We start from the raw sequence: 17,642 nt of genomic DNA, 5'->3' as shown, positions 1-17,642 counted from the left end.
AGGATTTCACCTTATGTCTGTTGAACTTTCATGGACTTGCATTGATGTTCATGGTTATGGTTTAACCTGAGCCTCCACCTTAATTCAGAGTGGGACTAGGGATCTTGCTTAGCCTGTTGTGCATCCCAGTTCCTAATGATTAGTTTAAATTTACCCTTTCTGAAGATGTGACCACTCTCCCTTTTTGTATGTATCACCTCTTTTTGATTAAGATAAATTGTAGTATCTTCATTATGCACCTGAAAATATTTCTGCTGCCTCATTTATGCTACTACCTCTTGAGTATTTAGGTAGTTTTCAAATCTCCCTCTTCTCTAAGATACACATATTAAGCTTCTCTAACCACTCTTTGTACAATTGCCAGTTGGTCCCTTTGGGTTGGATTCTGCAGTCATACATGCCTGCACAACTCCCACTGATATGAACATTGGCCTATCTTATTTAGCTATTTTTTTGTCAACTTTAAAAAAAAATAGTTTTCATTTTACCAGCCTTATCTGCATGTGAGGAGCTAAAACCTGTGCATTGAATGAAAGCTATGAATGGTGTCTTGTAAAAACAGAATGTGCATTTTCTTTCCCATATCAGGTGATCTCTAAAAAATCTTTTATTCCAATGGATGTCTTAAAATTATTGCATTTTTTGATCCTCTGTTTGCCATCAGACTCTTTGTGAATGTGGGCTTCTTCAGTCTCTGGCCCAAGACAGGCTAATGTTCAGGAATAATTGAAATGCTTTGTTGTTTTCCATTAGTTGAAGTATAAAGCGAAGTTTGACAAGGAGAAGGGTAAGAGGCCGAAGTATGACTTGAAGGAGGCCAAGATCTACAAGACCTTGAAAGATGCTCACAACATTGCTAGTGAAGTATGCCTACTCATTACAATCTTTTGCATTTTCTGGGGGGGGGGGGGTTAAAATTTTGGCTTTGACTTGCAGAGTCCTGCTTTGTGTTACTAATACATTATATGTTAAAAGCTTTATTTGCAGTCTTCTTTCCTGATGTTGTTTGATATTTCATTCCTGTAGGTTAAATATAAGGCAGATCTAAAGAAACTTCACAAGCCTGTGACAGACATGTCAGAATCGCTGATAATGAACCATGTCCTGGGTACAAGTCAACTCGCCAGTGCTGTAAGCTCATTAACTAACCCGAGATCTATTTGATTTTCTATTCCCATTCTGTATTGACCTCTGCTAACAATTTCTATAACAGCTCCCTCCTTTACTGTTCCGCGGACATCACCTGGTAGTGATCACTTCCTCTCCTACCTAATGATTATTACCTAGCCAACTAGCAAAATTAATACATCCAGCCTTTGGACACTGAAATCTATACATGTAGAACTGCTATTATTTTAAAACCTCTAACCATTTTTTAACTGTAGTCATTTTTTACATTTTCGACTGATCATATCTCACTAACAAATACCAGGTTTCTTTTCCATTTTGTCCTCCTTTTTTTGGCAATTCTTTCCTATTTATTATTATTTGTGACTTTCTTTTTTTACTGTTTTTAATGGGATTTTTGTGTTTAATATCACCCTGCTGTAGTATCACATAATGATGACTCTAATATAGCACTTCAGAATGATATAAAAGATCAGTCATTATTACATGACATAACCCTATTTCTTTTCTTTTCCTGGTGTAAAATAAAATCTTGATCCATTTTGAGATTATCAGAAAGGACAACTGTCCATCCCAAATCTTTAGAAATAAATCTATTTGGGGGTTGCTTTCCCCCCACCTCCCTCGTGTTGTTAGATTTCTAATTGCTATTTGATGTGCCATTGAAGTGTTTGCATTAGTTGGGCCTAGGAAGTAGACCTGATCAGGTTTTTATTGAGGTGGTACTTGATGCCTTCCCTTCAGTACCAGTACAAGAAGCAATATGAGACGAGTAAGGGTCACTACCATGTGGTGCCAGATAACCTTGAACAGCTTCATCTAAAGGAGGCTACAGAACTACAGAGTCAAGTAAGTTGGTCAAGTGTTTCTCATTCATCCATTTACTTTCAATGTCAAACAGTCACTGCAATTACCCCTAGAGGGCTCTCTCTGATACCGGTGTCAACCTGCTTTATGCAAACTATACAAGCAGGAACACAGAAGTCAGGTAGAAACATTTGCTCATCTATTCCTATTGAACGCTCACTATATGTATGCATGTTTTTGACACAATAGCAAGTCTGTCCCTTCCATGTCTTTAACCTGTGATGGCAGCAAATAGGAGCCCTGTGCATTTCAGTGAGAGAGCCAGAGACTGCAGTTCATTTTCTAATGGAAGTCTATTGACTGAATGAAACAGAAACCTATAGGTCCATGAGCTGATATAGCAGCTGCTTCTCTGGTAATTTGGAGCCTAACTTGGGTCTCCTGTTGTCAGGTGAAATACAAGGAGAAGTATGAAAAGGAAAAAGGAAAAGCCATGCTGGACTTTGAAACTCCAACATATATCACTGCTAAGGAATCTCAGCACATGCAGAGTGAGGTAAGATGCTTCATCAGTGAACTCAGTAGAGTTAGATTTAGGAAACCTCTGTATAGAGCTGTTTCATTGTTATGTTTTCACAGTGAACTGAAAATGGTTGGGGGTAAACCTTGAATCGTGTTGTGCCCTGTAAACTATAGTTACATTGTAATGTAAGTTCCAGTATACCTGCATTACCAATGGAATCATACTTCATTAATTCAAGGGATTTCAGTGTGTAACTATAAAGGATGTACCTTTGACACTCTACTTACATCAACAAACTGTAATAAAGTAGCCCATACTTGACCAATAGCTTTGAATCTATGGGAGAAATACAGTGTGAGATTACCATTTTACTGAAGGTCTTGCAGCAGAATGTATTACATGAGTTATCACAGTCTTGGGAAGACTTTTCAAACTGTAAATGTAAGTGCTCAGGATATCATTCTTATTGGACACCTATATTTTTCAGCAACTCTGTTTAATTGCTGTTTGTCTCTGTCACAGTATTTTTCATTGGCCTGTCATTCTATCCTTTCAAGCAGTTATTTCTTATCAGCTTTAAGTTTTGATCTTGTTTTGTCACATTGAGAAACTTCTACATGTTGAAACACACTTGTATAAGGTGGTCTGTCATGCTGTTGGGTGCTTCCATGGATTGTTTGAACTTCTTGCCATATACAGACAATTAGAAACACTTCTGATATAGGGTCAGCTCCAGCTTCCATTGAAGCCAATGAGAGCTGTTTCATAGACATCAGTGGGAGCAGGGTTATGCCCATAGTTACCTTCCTGGAGATGGTGACACTGTGAAATCAATGGAGATAATTAGAAGTTGCTCTTTTGTCCTGGTGCATTTATTTTGAAGCGATATGAAAAAAGTAATAAATATTTGCTTTATTTGCTTTTTTCTCCTTCTTCCTACTCATATTAGAAAGAATATAAGAAGGACTATGAAGAGTCCATTAAAGGCAGAAACCTTGCTGGCCTGGAGATTACACCATCTTTCTTACATGTCAAATATGCAACCAAAATAGCAAGCGAGGTAGCAGCTACTCTGCATTTACTTCCTCTATTGAGCCAAATAATTCCACTAATTAGCCTCACCAGTATATTCCCTCACTGCTTACCCATGTATGTTAAGTATATTTTCAGATGTCTTTGTACCATGATGTAATTTGTTACATATGTTAATTCCACTAATTGTTAACTGTATTCACATTTATTGTGTCCCTTTACATCAGCATAATTGTTCCTGTGTGTGTGCATCCATAAGAGTTTAGAATGAGTTCTGATGTCTGTCTTTAGAGAGTGTATAACTCCAAACAATATTCTTTGTTACTTAAAACAAAACAAACAAACAAAAACCCTGCTCGGTCTCATTTTTTCTTTATTCAGAGTAGCGGAACGATGTCTAGTCTATTTCTGCAGTTTCCCCTTATTTTTTCTTCCTATAGAAAGAATACAGGAGGGATCTAGAGGAAGGTGTCAGAGGTAAAGGTATGACACTCTTGGAGGAGACTCCAGACATGTTAAGAGCAAAGAATGCAACTCATATCCTAAATGAGGTAAGTCAAATAGCTAGCTGGAATAAGGCCTGACTGGAACTAGAACCATTCCACATCATTAATGCACAAGGTGATGTTAACACAGAATGACAAATGTTGCTAGACATGGCCTTTGGGGAAGGGAAGAGTGTTCCAGTGAGCTGGAGAATGGGAGCCAGCACTTGTTGGGCACTATTCATGACTCTGCAACTGACTTTCTGTCTGAACTTGTGCAAATCACTTTAACTACACTGCATATCGGTAATAGAGGTATTTCACAGTAACCACTCTCACAGGAGTTGCTAAATTAACTCATGTTTCTAAAGGCTTCACCAAAACTGGATAAAAGGAGACTTCCAAGTGCAAATTATTATTATTATTATCATTATTATGGTATGTCAATGTAATACTTCAAATTAAATGTACCTGATAACTGGCAAAGGGGATATTTGAATTTGTAATATATTTGTATTGATGCTGCAGCAAATTTGTGCAGTTAAAGTTTATTTTATTACCATAATTTATATTACAACTGATAATGGGCCAAATGTAGCAAAGTTTCTGGTGTAAATTACACTGACTTGCACCAAATAAATCCTTTGAACCCCAGGGAAGATTCACCCTAGTGTTTCTGCTACTGTGCTTCACATAGTTACCATCGGGGGGCAACATTTAATTCCAGAGGTTCTGAAGCCATTATCATACATTTTTCAGACAGCACTAGCGTCTAATTGCCCACCTCCCAGCACAAGTGGCTGGTCCCTACTTTCCACAACCTGGTCCCCTAGGGAATTTCTGCCCTGAGACTTTGCTCCAATGTTTATGATGCCACCGTCAGCACAACCTTGAAATAAACCTGGCTCATGACATTTGTCCATTTACTGCTGTATTGTGTTGTCTGTTCTGAGCATTTACGTAGTTTTTATGGAAAATAAATTGTCATGAGTTAATATATTTGAATTTAATTTTGTGGTTTTGTGTGTATGATTGTCATATGCCATTTCTAGATGATGGAGCTATTTTGTAATGAGACTCTAGTTAAACTTGCCAGTGCCATCCCATTCCACATATATATATTTTTTCAAATTATTATCTTCACCCATAGAAAGAGTACAAGAAAGCACTGGAGCTTGAAATCAAAGGAAGAGGTCTGACAGACCTGGCTTTGGAAACACCAGACTATATGAGGGCAAAGAATGCCACTGACATTGCCAGTCAGGTCAGTGTGAATAGCGCAGACATAAAACCTGATGACTTTTTAAAAAGAAACCTTATGAAGAGTATTTTCTGAGTAGATGAGAGAAGACAGTGGTCATAGATATGATTGAGGGTCCCTAACTGAAATGTTTTCCAACAGATTAAATATAAGCATTTGGCAGAAATGGATAAAGCCAATTACACCTCTGTTATCGATACTCCAGAGATCATTCATGCCCAGCAGGTCAAGAACCTTTCAAGCCAGGTAATGAGATTTAAAGAGTCGTGGTTGTTGTTCATTCTCAGTGAGTCTCTCCCTTACTTGATCATTAACAGATATTAATTCAGAACAGATTTTGTCTTAAAGCAAATTAAACTAACCGGCTGTAACAAAATTCAGGAGAGAACGCTGGACATATGCTACCAAAGAGCTGTCAGACTAGCATCTCTGACCGACATTAACGTCAGTCAACATTTAAAAAAAAAAATCCCGCATAAAGATTATTTTATGTGTTTGTATCGTCCACTGAATTGCTCACTACTGTTTAAACTTGCATTAATCAGCAATAAATAATGCTATACTATTTTTTTATTATCTTTAACAGAAAACTATTTTTTTTAAACATTGATTTAACAGAAAAAATATAAGGAAGATGCAGGAAGGACCATGTCACACTACCTGTCTGTTGCAGACACACCCGATATGCTGAGAGTCCGTGAGAACCAAAAGAACTTTAGCACTGTACGTATACATACCAAGCCATTGTTTATTGTCATACAACAGAGAACGTCCATTTCCCATCTAATTAGCTTGGTCCTGTTTTAAGACCCTTATCCTTATGGCCCTACAAATTCACAGTCCATTTTGGTCAATTTCACGGTCATAGGATTTAAAAAAATTTAAATTTCATGATTTCAGCTATTTAAATCTGAAATTTCACAGTATTGTAATTGTAGGGGTGCTGACCCAAAAAGGAGTTGTGGGGGAGGGGAGGTTGAAAGGTTATTGTAGGGGGGGTTGCGGTACTGCTACCCTTACTTCTGTGCTGGTGCTGGCAGGGTGCTGCCTTCAGAGTTGGGTGCCTGGCCAACAGCCGCCAGTCTCTGGCCACCCAGCTCTGAAGTCAGTGCAGAAGTAAGGGTGGCAATACTGTGATTCCCCCTAAAACAACCTTGCTGTGTAGTCGCGGCACCAGTGCTCGGAGAGAGCCCAGCACTGTAAAACCACCTCCACAAGGGGAGTAGCTAGCAGCGCTGGGAGCGCGGCTCCCAGTGCTGGTGCACTGTCTACACTTCCACTTTACTGCGCTGAAACTTACATCACTCAGGGGGGTGATTTTCACTCCCCTGAATGAGAAAGTTTCAGCGCTGTAAAGTGGCAGTGTAGACAAGGCCTCAATTTCTGAATTTACTGACAAAAGCAGTTGTGCATTACTGTAATATTTACTTCGAACATGCTAGTCTACATTACCCTAGTTTAAAATTTGCTTTAAAAATATTTCATTAGTGTGTTGCTGAAGATTATAAAATCACATCTCTGAAAAATCCTTGCATAGATTTTTAGATGCACAATCTGAGTATTCATCTTTAGCCTTAAATGCTTGGATCTTCAGATGTATAGTTTTTTGAATAAATCCTTCAAAAGACCACCCTTATCTAAAATACACATGCAAGCCTGGGCTGCCGTTGGGCATAGGGGCACCAGTTTAATAATACTGCATAGGGCCCCATAAATCCTCAGGAAGGCCCTTCCCACAGCCTCCTAAAAAACGCAGTTCCTATACTACAAAATACAAGGAAGGAAGGTGGAGCTGCTTAAATGGAGCAAGAGAGTCCCAGGGTATGTCTACACTGCAGCTGAGAGCAAGCCTATCAGCCCAGGGAGGCAGACTTATGCTAGCAGGCTTGATCTAGTGTGCTAAAAATAGCAGTATGGATGCTGTTTGGGCAGCAGCTTGGGCTCTTAAGCCCATCCAACACCCTGGGTCTGAACTCGGATGGCTAGCCCAAGTCTCTGCCAGAGCCATAATGATCACACTGCTGTTTTTAGCACACTAGCTTGAGTCCTCTTAGCCTGAGTCTCTCTACCTGGGCTGGGGCGTTCACTCTGAGCTACAGTGTAGCCATAGCTCAGTGGTTCTCAACCTATTTACCATTGTGGCCACATATGCAGCTCTCCATGTGTTATGTGGACTGCATCCACACAATATAGCTATACTACCCGTATGGCCCTGAGGCTGTCACATGGGTCACAGCTGTCTGCTGATTGGGCTGAGAACCACGGCCATAGCCCTAAAGACGTGGACAAAAAAATTAAATTTAAAACAGAGGCGGGGAGCAAAGCAATCAACTCCCAGCTGCCGCTGGTTGGCCAATAGAAGGAAGAGAACCCCTCTCCCAAGGAAGACGGTTCACCCCTGCGTTCCTCTAGCATTCATGCCCCCCTTTTTCTTGGGGCTGTCCACCTCACTGCTGGTATTATTAAGTTTCCCACCTGTTGAGCCTGGTGGATGTCATTATTTTTCAATGGTGTGATTTTTTCCTAGTTCTCAGTAGTCACCTTTCTAGAACTTTTTTATTTTATTTTAAGAATCTATTACTAATTTTATTCTGATTAGCTGCAACCCGGGAGAGTATCTTTTATGTTCATGGATTGTAAAAAATCCCACCACATGTGATGATGATTAAATGTCTCCTCAGAATATATCCTTGACAAATATTTTATTTTCTATCTTTAAAAAAAAGAAAGCTTTTAAAAAGACAAGAGTAAACTCTTATGGACTAGAGTTGATATCCCAACCACATTTTTCTTTTCTTTTTTTTAATAGCTTCAGTACCAGTGGGATGTAAAGAACAGTAAAGGAAAAGTTACAGTGGTACAAGATACACCAGAAATACTGCGTGTTAAAGAAAACCAAAAGAATTTCAGCTCGGTATATTTATTTTACACATTTTCAATGCTAACTCAAATAATCAATTTTAATATTTTAAAACACTTTTTAGACCTTTTCTTGTATACACTTATGTCCATGTGTAGCTTTACTGACTTCAGTGGAGCTACTTATACTTCAAATTAAGCATGTGCATGAGAATTTGCAGCATCAGGTCTTTAGTGTTTCATACTAATTTTACACTTATTTTAGTTAGCTGACTTTTACTACCTCTCATATCTGTTGCTGCTTGCCCAAACTTCTCACTCACTTTCTGTTTTGACAGTTAAGTTATCCTATGTGCAGTATTATTAGTGTTCACCCTTATTTTGTCATGTGGCCATCTAGTGCTGTGAGTTTGTAGTATAACAATCTTGATGTGATGCAAATGTCATCTTTTAACAGTAAATCAACTATGTCTGTCCTGATTTGTTTCACATTTCACATGATTTATCTTAAGGAGTTAAGTATTTCTCTTGTGTCATGTTCACATTGGTCACATTGCACATTTAACTACAGAAGTCTGTCCAAACTCTGGAGAGTGATACATTTCAGTCTTAAACTAAATGCTACAAAATGGAATACTATTATCCATAAAATGTGCTACTGCAAATAAAAATGATCCAAACCCTTTGTTTCCACAAGGGTCACTGCTTGTAGTAGGAGGGATTCTTCAAGGTAGGCAAAATAAACTTTACTGACCTTATTTTGCACCCATTACAGCTAGAGCTCAGAATTGGCTCCGAGCCTGTACCTTTGTATATTAGTTTGGCCCACCCACTTTCAGATGTTTTGTAGTCACTCTCTAGGAGGGACAATACTGTGTTTTCTGTGCTTAACTTTGTTGTCTTGGTTCTGAATATTAAGATTTTATATAAAGAAGATATTGGAACAGGAACAGCTATTGAAAAGACACCTGAGATGCAGAGAATTAAACGAACCCAGGACGCGATTAGCACGGTACAAAACAATGGATTTCTAACACTCTACCTGTGCTAATACAACTCAAATAATTTCCTCTTCCTCACTCGTTTCCTTATCCGGTGCTAACCGCAGTTTTGGAATTACTTATGAAATTAAGGGTTATCTTAGAGCCTTTGCCTATTACCATTTGTCAAAAAATAGTTTCCTAACAAGCTTTAAAAAGTTTTATTTTCTTCAATATTTGTGGTAGCTCTTACTAGGAAAATCTTTCTAATGATTAACAATATGCTAATTATAATATTTTTCTAAAACATGGAAGCTCTCATTCTAATTATAATCTCTCCCCAAATGTGTAATTTAACACATTTTTATATCAAGTTTACTTTGCATAAAAGTTTTAATATTCTAAAGTATGAATAAGGATTTATTTATGCACGTTGGCAAATGCAATTTTAAGTATTTAGCCTACATATAGTTTATGCTTTGAATGCTGATGTCATATTAGGGCAAGGGATACTAAAGCTTGCCTCTTTATTCAAATGTTTGCTTGATGATGGTGAGAGAAATTTGTTCGGGAGAAAGTTGTTTTTGCATCTTGTAAAAAAAGGAGACAAAACTGATTTTTTTAAAATAGACTTTTGTATGCAGCCTCACCCATGTTGGATAGTATATGTCTCATAAATCCAAAACTTGAACACCTACATTCATATAGAAAGCAAGTAGCAAGGTGACAGGTCTGTTCAGTGTATTTAGATTTATGTTAAAAATCAATTTCAGTCTACAGTATTATAAAACAGAGCTATTAATGGTAGCTTAAACTGTAGCTGAGATTCCCTCTGCTTACAGCTTTACTGTGAAAAGGACTGGAATACTTTAAAAGTAGATACCTGCTTTTAAACTGGATGGCTGTATTGGTCAAAAGTGCAGCGACATCTCTGGTCCTATTGAAATGAATGGGATCTGCAGGTTCTCAAAATCTTTGGAAATCAAGCTAATTGTGTTTGGGTAGCTAAATATGGATTTAGGTGCCTAACTTTAGGCACTTAGACTAAGATTTTCAAGTGACTAGCAATTTTGACAATTCATTTTTTTGGTGCCTAAGTGATACATCTCAAATTAGGCCCAAATTTTACCAGTCATGTGATCAGCACTTTCAAAATACCATGCCCTCTTGAGGTGTCTCAAGTTGGATGCCCAAATCTTGGGCTCAGGTTTGAACATTTTACTTTAAGAAGCTAAGATTGTCTGCCTCTTTACTCTGGGGTCAATTATTGGTTGATTGGTTTTTGATGCCATGGCAACTCTGGCTTTTTTAAAGACTTGAGAGCCAAAAGATTCATCATCTGTGCCCTAGAGAAACCCTCTGCTCCTGTCTATTACATTAGAATTTATTGAAATTTGGGTCTCAGAAGGAGATGGCTCCCTATAAAGGGAAGAAGATTTCTTTATGGACAACTGAACTTTATTGAATACACTTGTTTAAAGATGACCAAGGTCATCTCACTTATGGCAAAAACAGGTCCGCAGGGGAGAAGGATGCATGTCTGAACCCACTGCCTTTTCTCTAATTCCCATTGCATTGTATGCGGCCCGTTTACCTTTAGACACACTGAGATGGCTTAAGGTAGCCTGATAATGCAGATCAGTTTTGGCAGAATCTTCCTTGAAGACTGTCCTTCCACATGGGTGTATGTAATGCTTTAAGTTTCAATAAGTTTTAAATGACCTGTTTCTTTGTTCTATCATGTAATTGGGTACCATATGTATATGTTTAATGAGCTTTAAGTATTTTTGTTTTTTGAATGTATGTGACTTTGCAGATTAAATATAAGGAAAGTATTGGAAAAGGAATTCCAATTTCTGATCTTCCCGAAGTGAAACGTGTGAAGGAGGCACAGAAGCACATCAGCTCGGTAGTGGCTGATATTTTTTGCACTCATCTGTGTGACCTGCACAGTCATAACACTATGCTTGCATTACTAAATAGTCCTCCTTTCCTTTCTAATAAATACTATCGTTTCCAACTAGGACTTTCAGGGAGGTGTATGCCCTTTGCAGAGCTCAAGCTTTAGCGTCCATTAGCATTAATGGCTTTTGCCTGTTGAAAGGAGAATGTACCTCTCAATCTTTATGATGAGCACCAGCAGGGCACTAGAATTCAATTTTCTTCACTACTCAAGCTTGGAGCTTGATAAACTCAGCCACTTAGCTGATTTAATTCTAAATATGTGGTTAAGAACAAAAAAATGGTCAGGTAGTTTCTTAAACAATTCTGCAGTGTTGTGAATGGTTGGAGGGAAATCTCACTAAAAGTATCTGGAGCCATATTAATTGTCACAAAATCCAGTTACAGTTCTGAGTATAAACAGCATCTTGGCCTTCTTTGTTACTCTGTTGTTAAAGAGTCATCGATTTTTAGGTGACATTCCTCTTAACTTCAGTGAGAGCATTGCATGTAGACTCATGAGCAGATGTGGTCCTTTGCTTATTGGTACCTCAGTTATTCATTATAAAAGAATTCTCTTGAGTAATGGCAAAGTCCTTATAAGTGACTGTAAGTAACATTTAAGTAATAACTTTCCCTTTCCTGTCCTCTGTCCCACCTTTTCCCTCTGAGCTCCTTCTGATACTAATTGGTTTTTACAGTTCAGTTTTGCATAATCTGGTTATATTTTCAAACTACACTGGTGTTTGCTAACCTTGGATTTACCTCATCTCATGCTTTGAATGCCTTATTTACCATATATTCTAACCGTTTTCTGGTTTTGGTGGCATACTGAAGGCATATAACGCAGTATGTACATCCATTTTAGTGATTTACAAGTTATATCTCTAACACAATTGTAGTTCTGGTTCTTATGATCAGACTTCAGACTGAAGCATTTTATATGCAATTTCCTTTCATGAAAATGCAAGCAATTATTTGATCAAATAATTACAAATGAAGACGAATCTAACTGTATGAGAGCTGAAATTCAGATGCGCTTTCTCGTCAGAAAACTAAAACAAAATGGAGGCACTTGAGTATTATTAATAGTTAAGACACAGAGATAGGGTAAATCTTGAAAGGGGACTTCATGTGAAGTGGAGCCACATTGTCTCTATACAGTGCTTTCAAAATGTACTACACAGCCCTCTAAGAATTTTAGCCGTATGTTGACACTATAACATAAAATATCTATCTCTGAAAATGTTAATTACAGGAAAAATAGCACATGGGAATTTTCAAAACCAGATCAATGTGGTTTTTTTAAAGAACTGCACCAATTTTAGACCCCAAATCAGCTATGTATTTAAGCATGTGTGTAACTTTAAGTGGGCAATCCCATTGACTTCAGTATGTTCATGTACTTAAAATTAGATGCCTGTCCAACTACTTTGTTGAACCAGGGCCTTAAAAACACAGACCTGCAGCCAAAATAAAATGTGCACATATTTACATGTAATCCAAACAAACTACATATCCAGCTTCAGTTAGATTTCTGTGAAAAGTGAGCAGTCTTCTCATCACCTCTGTGGGTGCTTATGTTCTTTCTGCAGGTGTCGTACAAGGAGGACCTCGGGACAGGAATCCCAACACCTATGACTCCAGAGATAGAAAGAGTCAGACGCAATCAAGAACACATTAGCACGGTATTTCTCAAAGAAATAAAACAACTCATCCTTTCACAATAACATCCTAACAACCATTCTTTGTTTCTTCAATTATTTAGAAGAAAACTACCAACATGAAATATTTAACTCCTCTCCTGCCATTCCCATTGTGTTTTTAACCTTTTGAGTGATTTACAATTTTATATAAAAATTTTATATACAAAAAACACACCCTGAGGTCAGCAGTGAAATTAACATGGCATTTTCCCTCTGCAAGTTTTTTTAATTTTAACTCGCCAGCTTCTGAGTATTTATGGAATAATCAACCACCATGCATCTGCCTTTAGTATTCACCTCTAGAAGTGTGGAATAGTCAATACTATTACTAAACACTGTTCACCACATAGCCAGACTTAATAACCTTGCCTGGTTTGAGTACTTTTTTGGATACTTTCTTGTACCTCACAGGTGTTGTACAAGGAGGGCTTGGGGACTGGGATCCCAACACCTGTCACTCCAGAGATGGAGAGAGTCAAACGCAATCAAGAGATCGTTAGCTCGGTATTTCCAAAAGAAAACAACAATCCCGTTAACTCCTCCATATTAAATTTCTTCCTTTAACCCTTCACAGGGCTTTGAATCACAGCCCTTTTTTTTTTAAACTGAACCACTAAACCTGTCACCATCCTAGTATAGTGTTTTAATTTTCCATCCCAGTCTAACTTAGTTATAAATAGTTCCTTCACTGAAATTTTAACCATATTTACCCTACCATATTTCCCCCACTGAAAAACATGTGATGTTCAGAGTGGATTCCCATCCTCTTCCTCAATAACACAGTAGATGTTTCTAACAGCCTTTGGCATCACCATGTTAGTGCAGTGCAAATGTAAAATAAAACCTAACCTTTCTTTAAAGCAATAGAATGTAATTAGAACATGACATGTCTTTCTTTTGTTGTTGCCATGTTGGATGCTTTTCTTGTATCCTGCAGGTCTTTGTAAACAGACCCGGGGCAGCATTGCTGTCGTTCCAGAGAGGAAGAGAATTACATACATAATGAAGATTTATTATAGTACTCACAATCCCCTAGGATAAACTCTTCTGGTCCTAATATATTCCATTTGAATTGCCACCTACAATTCATGAATTTTACGTCATGATGCTTTTTTATTATTAACTTTTTTGTGTCCCTGTTTATATGGGGGGAGGTTTGAATTCATTTTACACCTACTCAAACACCACAGTTTTGAAATTCTGTCCTGACTTCAGATTCTTATGCCGCTTAGGAGAATACAATGTAGTTACACTTTTTGATACATGTACTTACCACAAGCTACTCTGATCTCATTTAAACTGGTACAAGTCTGGAGATATCCATTAAAATCAATTAAATCACTCCAGATTTACAATGAAGCAAATTAAATCAGAATCTGGCCCACTTGTGCCTTCATATTTCCCCACACATCTCTTATTAATGGGAATTGTGGGTGCATAGCTGAGGTCACAAATACTGCATAATCATCAATATTAGTTAATTTTCCCTTTAACTTTTCCTAGTTTGGGGGTCAGGATTGATATAGAAAAATCTGGATTCTTGATGCTTAACATGTACATGATGTTAAGTGGAGATTTGTTGACTTGCTTCTTCTTTTTCTTTGACACTTCCTCGTTGCCACACAGGTGTTGTACAAGGAGGGCTTGGGGACTGGGACCCCAACACCTGTCACTCCAGAGATGGAGAGAGTCAAACGCAATCAAGAAAACTTTAGCTCGGTATTTTTTAAAAAGAAAATAGCTACCTTTAACACCATTTCGGATGAACTTTTAAACATTTATAAAAGTTCCACCCTTTTCCTTTCCTGTAATCAACTTATAAAAATAAGATCATCCTCTTTCCAATTTTCAGTAACTACTACTTATTTCTTTTTTTTTTGTACTTTTTATGAGTTATGTAATTCTGAGGAACTCCTAACCACCATTTCCACCCCTCTATTTTCCAAACCTCTGTTTAACTTTTAAAAAACTAGAACTATTTTGAAGTTTTAATGTAGCACTAGGTTTTTGATTAGCTTCAATCCCTTTTTTTCCCCACTGTAGTGCACGTAAAAACTAAGACATGGTATTTCTGCAAGTCTAAAGAATTCTATCCGAGTTGATCACAATTCCTGTATAACACTGATCTTAGCTGGCTTATTCATTAACACTTCCTGATTTTTTGGTGCAGAGTGGATTTGGTAGACCTAAAAATTGTATTCCTTATGATCAACACTTACCCCCATCAAGTGGAGTATTACTGACCTTTTTTAAAAAAAAAATTTTTTTAACACATCCTTGTTACTCAACAGGTGTTGTACAAAGAGAACCTGGGGACAGGAACCCCAACACCTGTCACACCAGAGATTGAGAGAGTCAAACGCAATCAAGAAAACTTTAGCTCGGTATTTGACCAAATGAAAAAAGTTTCCTTTAACTCATTTTTAAATGTTTTAACCTTTACCAAAATAACTATACTGCTATCCTTTCCCTGTAATCAACTTATACTGATAAAACCATCCTTTCCCCCATCTTTTTCTGCATTTTCCAGTGGTTGATACCTTATTCCTATTCATGTTTTATGGTTTAGATAATCCTGAACGTTGCTATCTATTTTTTTTTTTTTTTAATAACAGGCTTTTAAAAAAGAATTACCTCAATCCTAGATATTTTTTTTTCTGGTTTAATGCACATATCAATTAAGACATGTTTGGCCAAAACCTCAGCTGATATAAATCAGTATAATTTCAATGTAACTACACGAATTTAGACTGCTGAGAGTCTGTCTCAGTATTTGTGCAAGGGCTAAAGAAGCATTTAGTTAGTATTTAGAGCAGACTGCTTCTTTTCTGTCATGTCAGATGCCTTTTGTCCCATCCTTACCTATCTCTCATGGTGCAAAGACTCTCAGTTGAATCCTTATCTGTGTAAACTGGCATACCTTCATTTGAAGCTCTGGTCCTATGGGTCAAAATTGCCAGCATAGGTGCATTTCTTAGAGAGAGAGAGAAATTTCACATGCAGTCAGACAGCAATGTTAAATAAGTATTTCTCAAATACCATTCCCAGATGCACTCTTTATAATGTAATCCCTGTGCCCTTTTCAGAATAAGGCAGCAAGATTCCTTAATCTTAACTCTGGCACCATTTTATTGTTTTTTTTTTTATGACTCCTCCTCATTGCACATGTTATACAAAGAGAATTTAGGGAAGAAACATCGATCTCTCTCTCTCCAGAAACACAGGGTCAAATACAATCAAGAAAATGTTATTTCATTATTTATGAAAAATCCCTTCATTCCTTTTTAAGCAACATTTTTATCCTCTAAAATAGCCTTCAAACCTAGATATTTCATGTGATCCACATATAAAAAACCCTCTTTCCATCAAAATTGATCACAATGTATTGTATATTACACTGACTCTACAGCTTTTATTTCATTAATTTGTCTTGCTTTTAGTTCGGGGTGGCTGTGAAAAAATTGTATCCCTCACACTTATCCCTTTCTGCCAGCACACGAGATATTATTGACTCTTGCTTTTTTTTTTTTTTTTTTTGGGCTATTTCCATGTTACCCCACAGGTGTTGTACAAAGAGAACCTGGGGACAGGAACCCCAACACCTGTCACTCCAGAGATGGAGAGAGTCAAACGCAATCAAGAAAACTTTAGCTCGGTATTTTTGAAAGACAAAAGTTTCCTTTAACTCCATTTAAAATGCACATTTTAACCTTTATAAAGAAAACAAAAACCACACACCCTATCCCTTTCATGTAATAAACTTATACCAATAAGACCATCCTCTTTCCACCATTTTACTGCAATTTTACAGTGACTGTTACTTAATCTTCTTCCTAACTTTACTATTTGTATGATCCTCAGTAATGTTAACCACTTTACTCCTTGTTCGAACCTTTTTTTTTTTTTTGTCCTGTTGGATATTTTTAAAAATCTCTATTGTATCTGTCACTCACCATGCAAGGACCATGGGTCTGAATCTCTAATAGAATAGAGTGAGAGGCAGTCATAAAACTTTCTCATGTAATCAGATTACGTTTTTGATCTGTGTTTGCCAAGAAAACCATTCTTTGGTGGATTCAATACATATTCCACAATAAGACATTAGAATTATCTGGTCTTGAACCCATACTCCTTGCACAGCCAAAACTTTCATGGCATTCAGCCAGTATAGAAAAGCAGAATCAGACCAACCAGACTTAATACCTGACATAATGTGGCGCTTTATTAATTGTTGCTTTTCTGATTTTTTTGGATGCTTCGTTACCACGCAGGTGTTGTACAAAGAAAACTTGGGGACTGGAACCCCCTTACCTGTCACTCCAGAGATTGAGAGGGTCAAACGCAATCAAGAAAACTTTAGCTCGGTATTTCTGATAAGCGAAAAGTTCCCTTTAACTCTGTTTCAAAATGAACTTTTTTAACAAATGTCACTGACCTCCCACTATTTTAACCTATTTTTGTTTTGATGTTGTTGCTTTTTAAAACATTTTTAATGCCACATTTCTAATCTTGAGAACTTTTAACCATTTGCCCTTCTTCACTTTTCAATCTTCATTTTCTCTGAAACTTTTACGTTAATTTTTTTTTTACCACCACCCATTTTCATAACAGCCTCAATTACTACTTTTTTGTGGTCTTCTTAAAACACAATATTTGTTCAAAGAATTCTTTTGTGGTTAAAACGCAATGTTAGATCTGTATTTCCCCAGATGCATTCTTTTAAAAATGTAACACCGAAGTCTTACAACATGAAAAGATAGAACATGCCCTAAGGTTCCAACTTGTAAACAAACGGAGTTTTATTTATTGCTGCTTTCTATGGCTGCTTTCTTATGTCTCACAGGTGTTGTACAAAGAAAATGTAGGGAAAGCTACCCCAACACCAGTCACTCCAGAGATGGAGAGAGTCAAACGCAATCA

The 17,642-nt window shown here is 37.3% G+C and overlaps 1 protein-coding gene across 24 annotated transcripts in view; it reads left to right on the top strand.

Moving 5' to 3' along the window:
• NEB (nebulin) overlaps positions 1 to 17,642 on the top strand; it is a 201,930-nt gene that overhangs the window by 167,859 nt on the left and 16,429 nt on the right. For 7 of the 24 annotated variants that reach the window (XM_029910553.1, XM_029910554.1, XM_029910551.1 and 4 more), the window contains 17 exons: positions 754 to 864; positions 1,027 to 1,131; positions 1,873 to 1,977; positions 2,387 to 2,491; positions 3,408 to 3,518; positions 3,931 to 4,041; positions 5,126 to 5,239; positions 5,378 to 5,482; positions 5,855 to 5,959; positions 8,046 to 8,150; positions 9,015 to 9,107; positions 10,892 to 10,984; positions 12,612 to 12,704; positions 13,134 to 13,226; positions 14,349 to 14,441; positions 15,014 to 15,106; positions 16,994 to 17,086. In XM_029910553.1, the coding sequence (XP_029766413.1) occupies positions 754 to 864; positions 1,027 to 1,131; positions 1,873 to 1,977; positions 2,387 to 2,491; positions 3,408 to 3,518; positions 3,931 to 4,041; positions 5,126 to 5,239; positions 5,378 to 5,482; positions 5,855 to 5,959; positions 8,046 to 8,150; positions 9,015 to 9,107; positions 10,892 to 10,984; positions 12,612 to 12,704; positions 13,134 to 13,226; positions 14,349 to 14,441; positions 15,014 to 15,106; positions 16,994 to 17,086 (1,728 nt within the window). Of the gene's footprint in view, positions 1 to 753; positions 865 to 1,026; positions 1,132 to 1,872; positions 1,978 to 2,386; positions 2,492 to 3,407; positions 3,519 to 3,930; positions 4,042 to 5,125; positions 5,240 to 5,377; positions 5,483 to 5,854; positions 5,960 to 8,045; positions 8,151 to 9,014; positions 9,108 to 10,891; positions 10,985 to 12,611; positions 12,705 to 13,133; positions 13,227 to 14,348; positions 14,442 to 15,013; positions 15,107 to 16,284; positions 16,378 to 16,993; positions 17,087 to 17,642 lie in introns of all 24 variants that reach the window. The other 17 variants (XM_029910545.1, XM_029910547.1, XM_029910541.1 and 14 more) reach the window with 8 other exon arrangements.

Source organism: Terrapene carolina, unplaced genomic scaffold (assembly GCF_002925995.2).
Source record: "Terrapene carolina triunguis isolate 2854851 unplaced genomic scaffold, T_m_triunguis-2.0 Scaffold62, whole genome shotgun sequence".
NCBI lineage: Eukaryota > Metazoa > Chordata > Testudines > Emydidae > Terrapene > Terrapene triunguis.
This window is presented reverse-complemented; position numbering and strand designations above follow the sequence as displayed.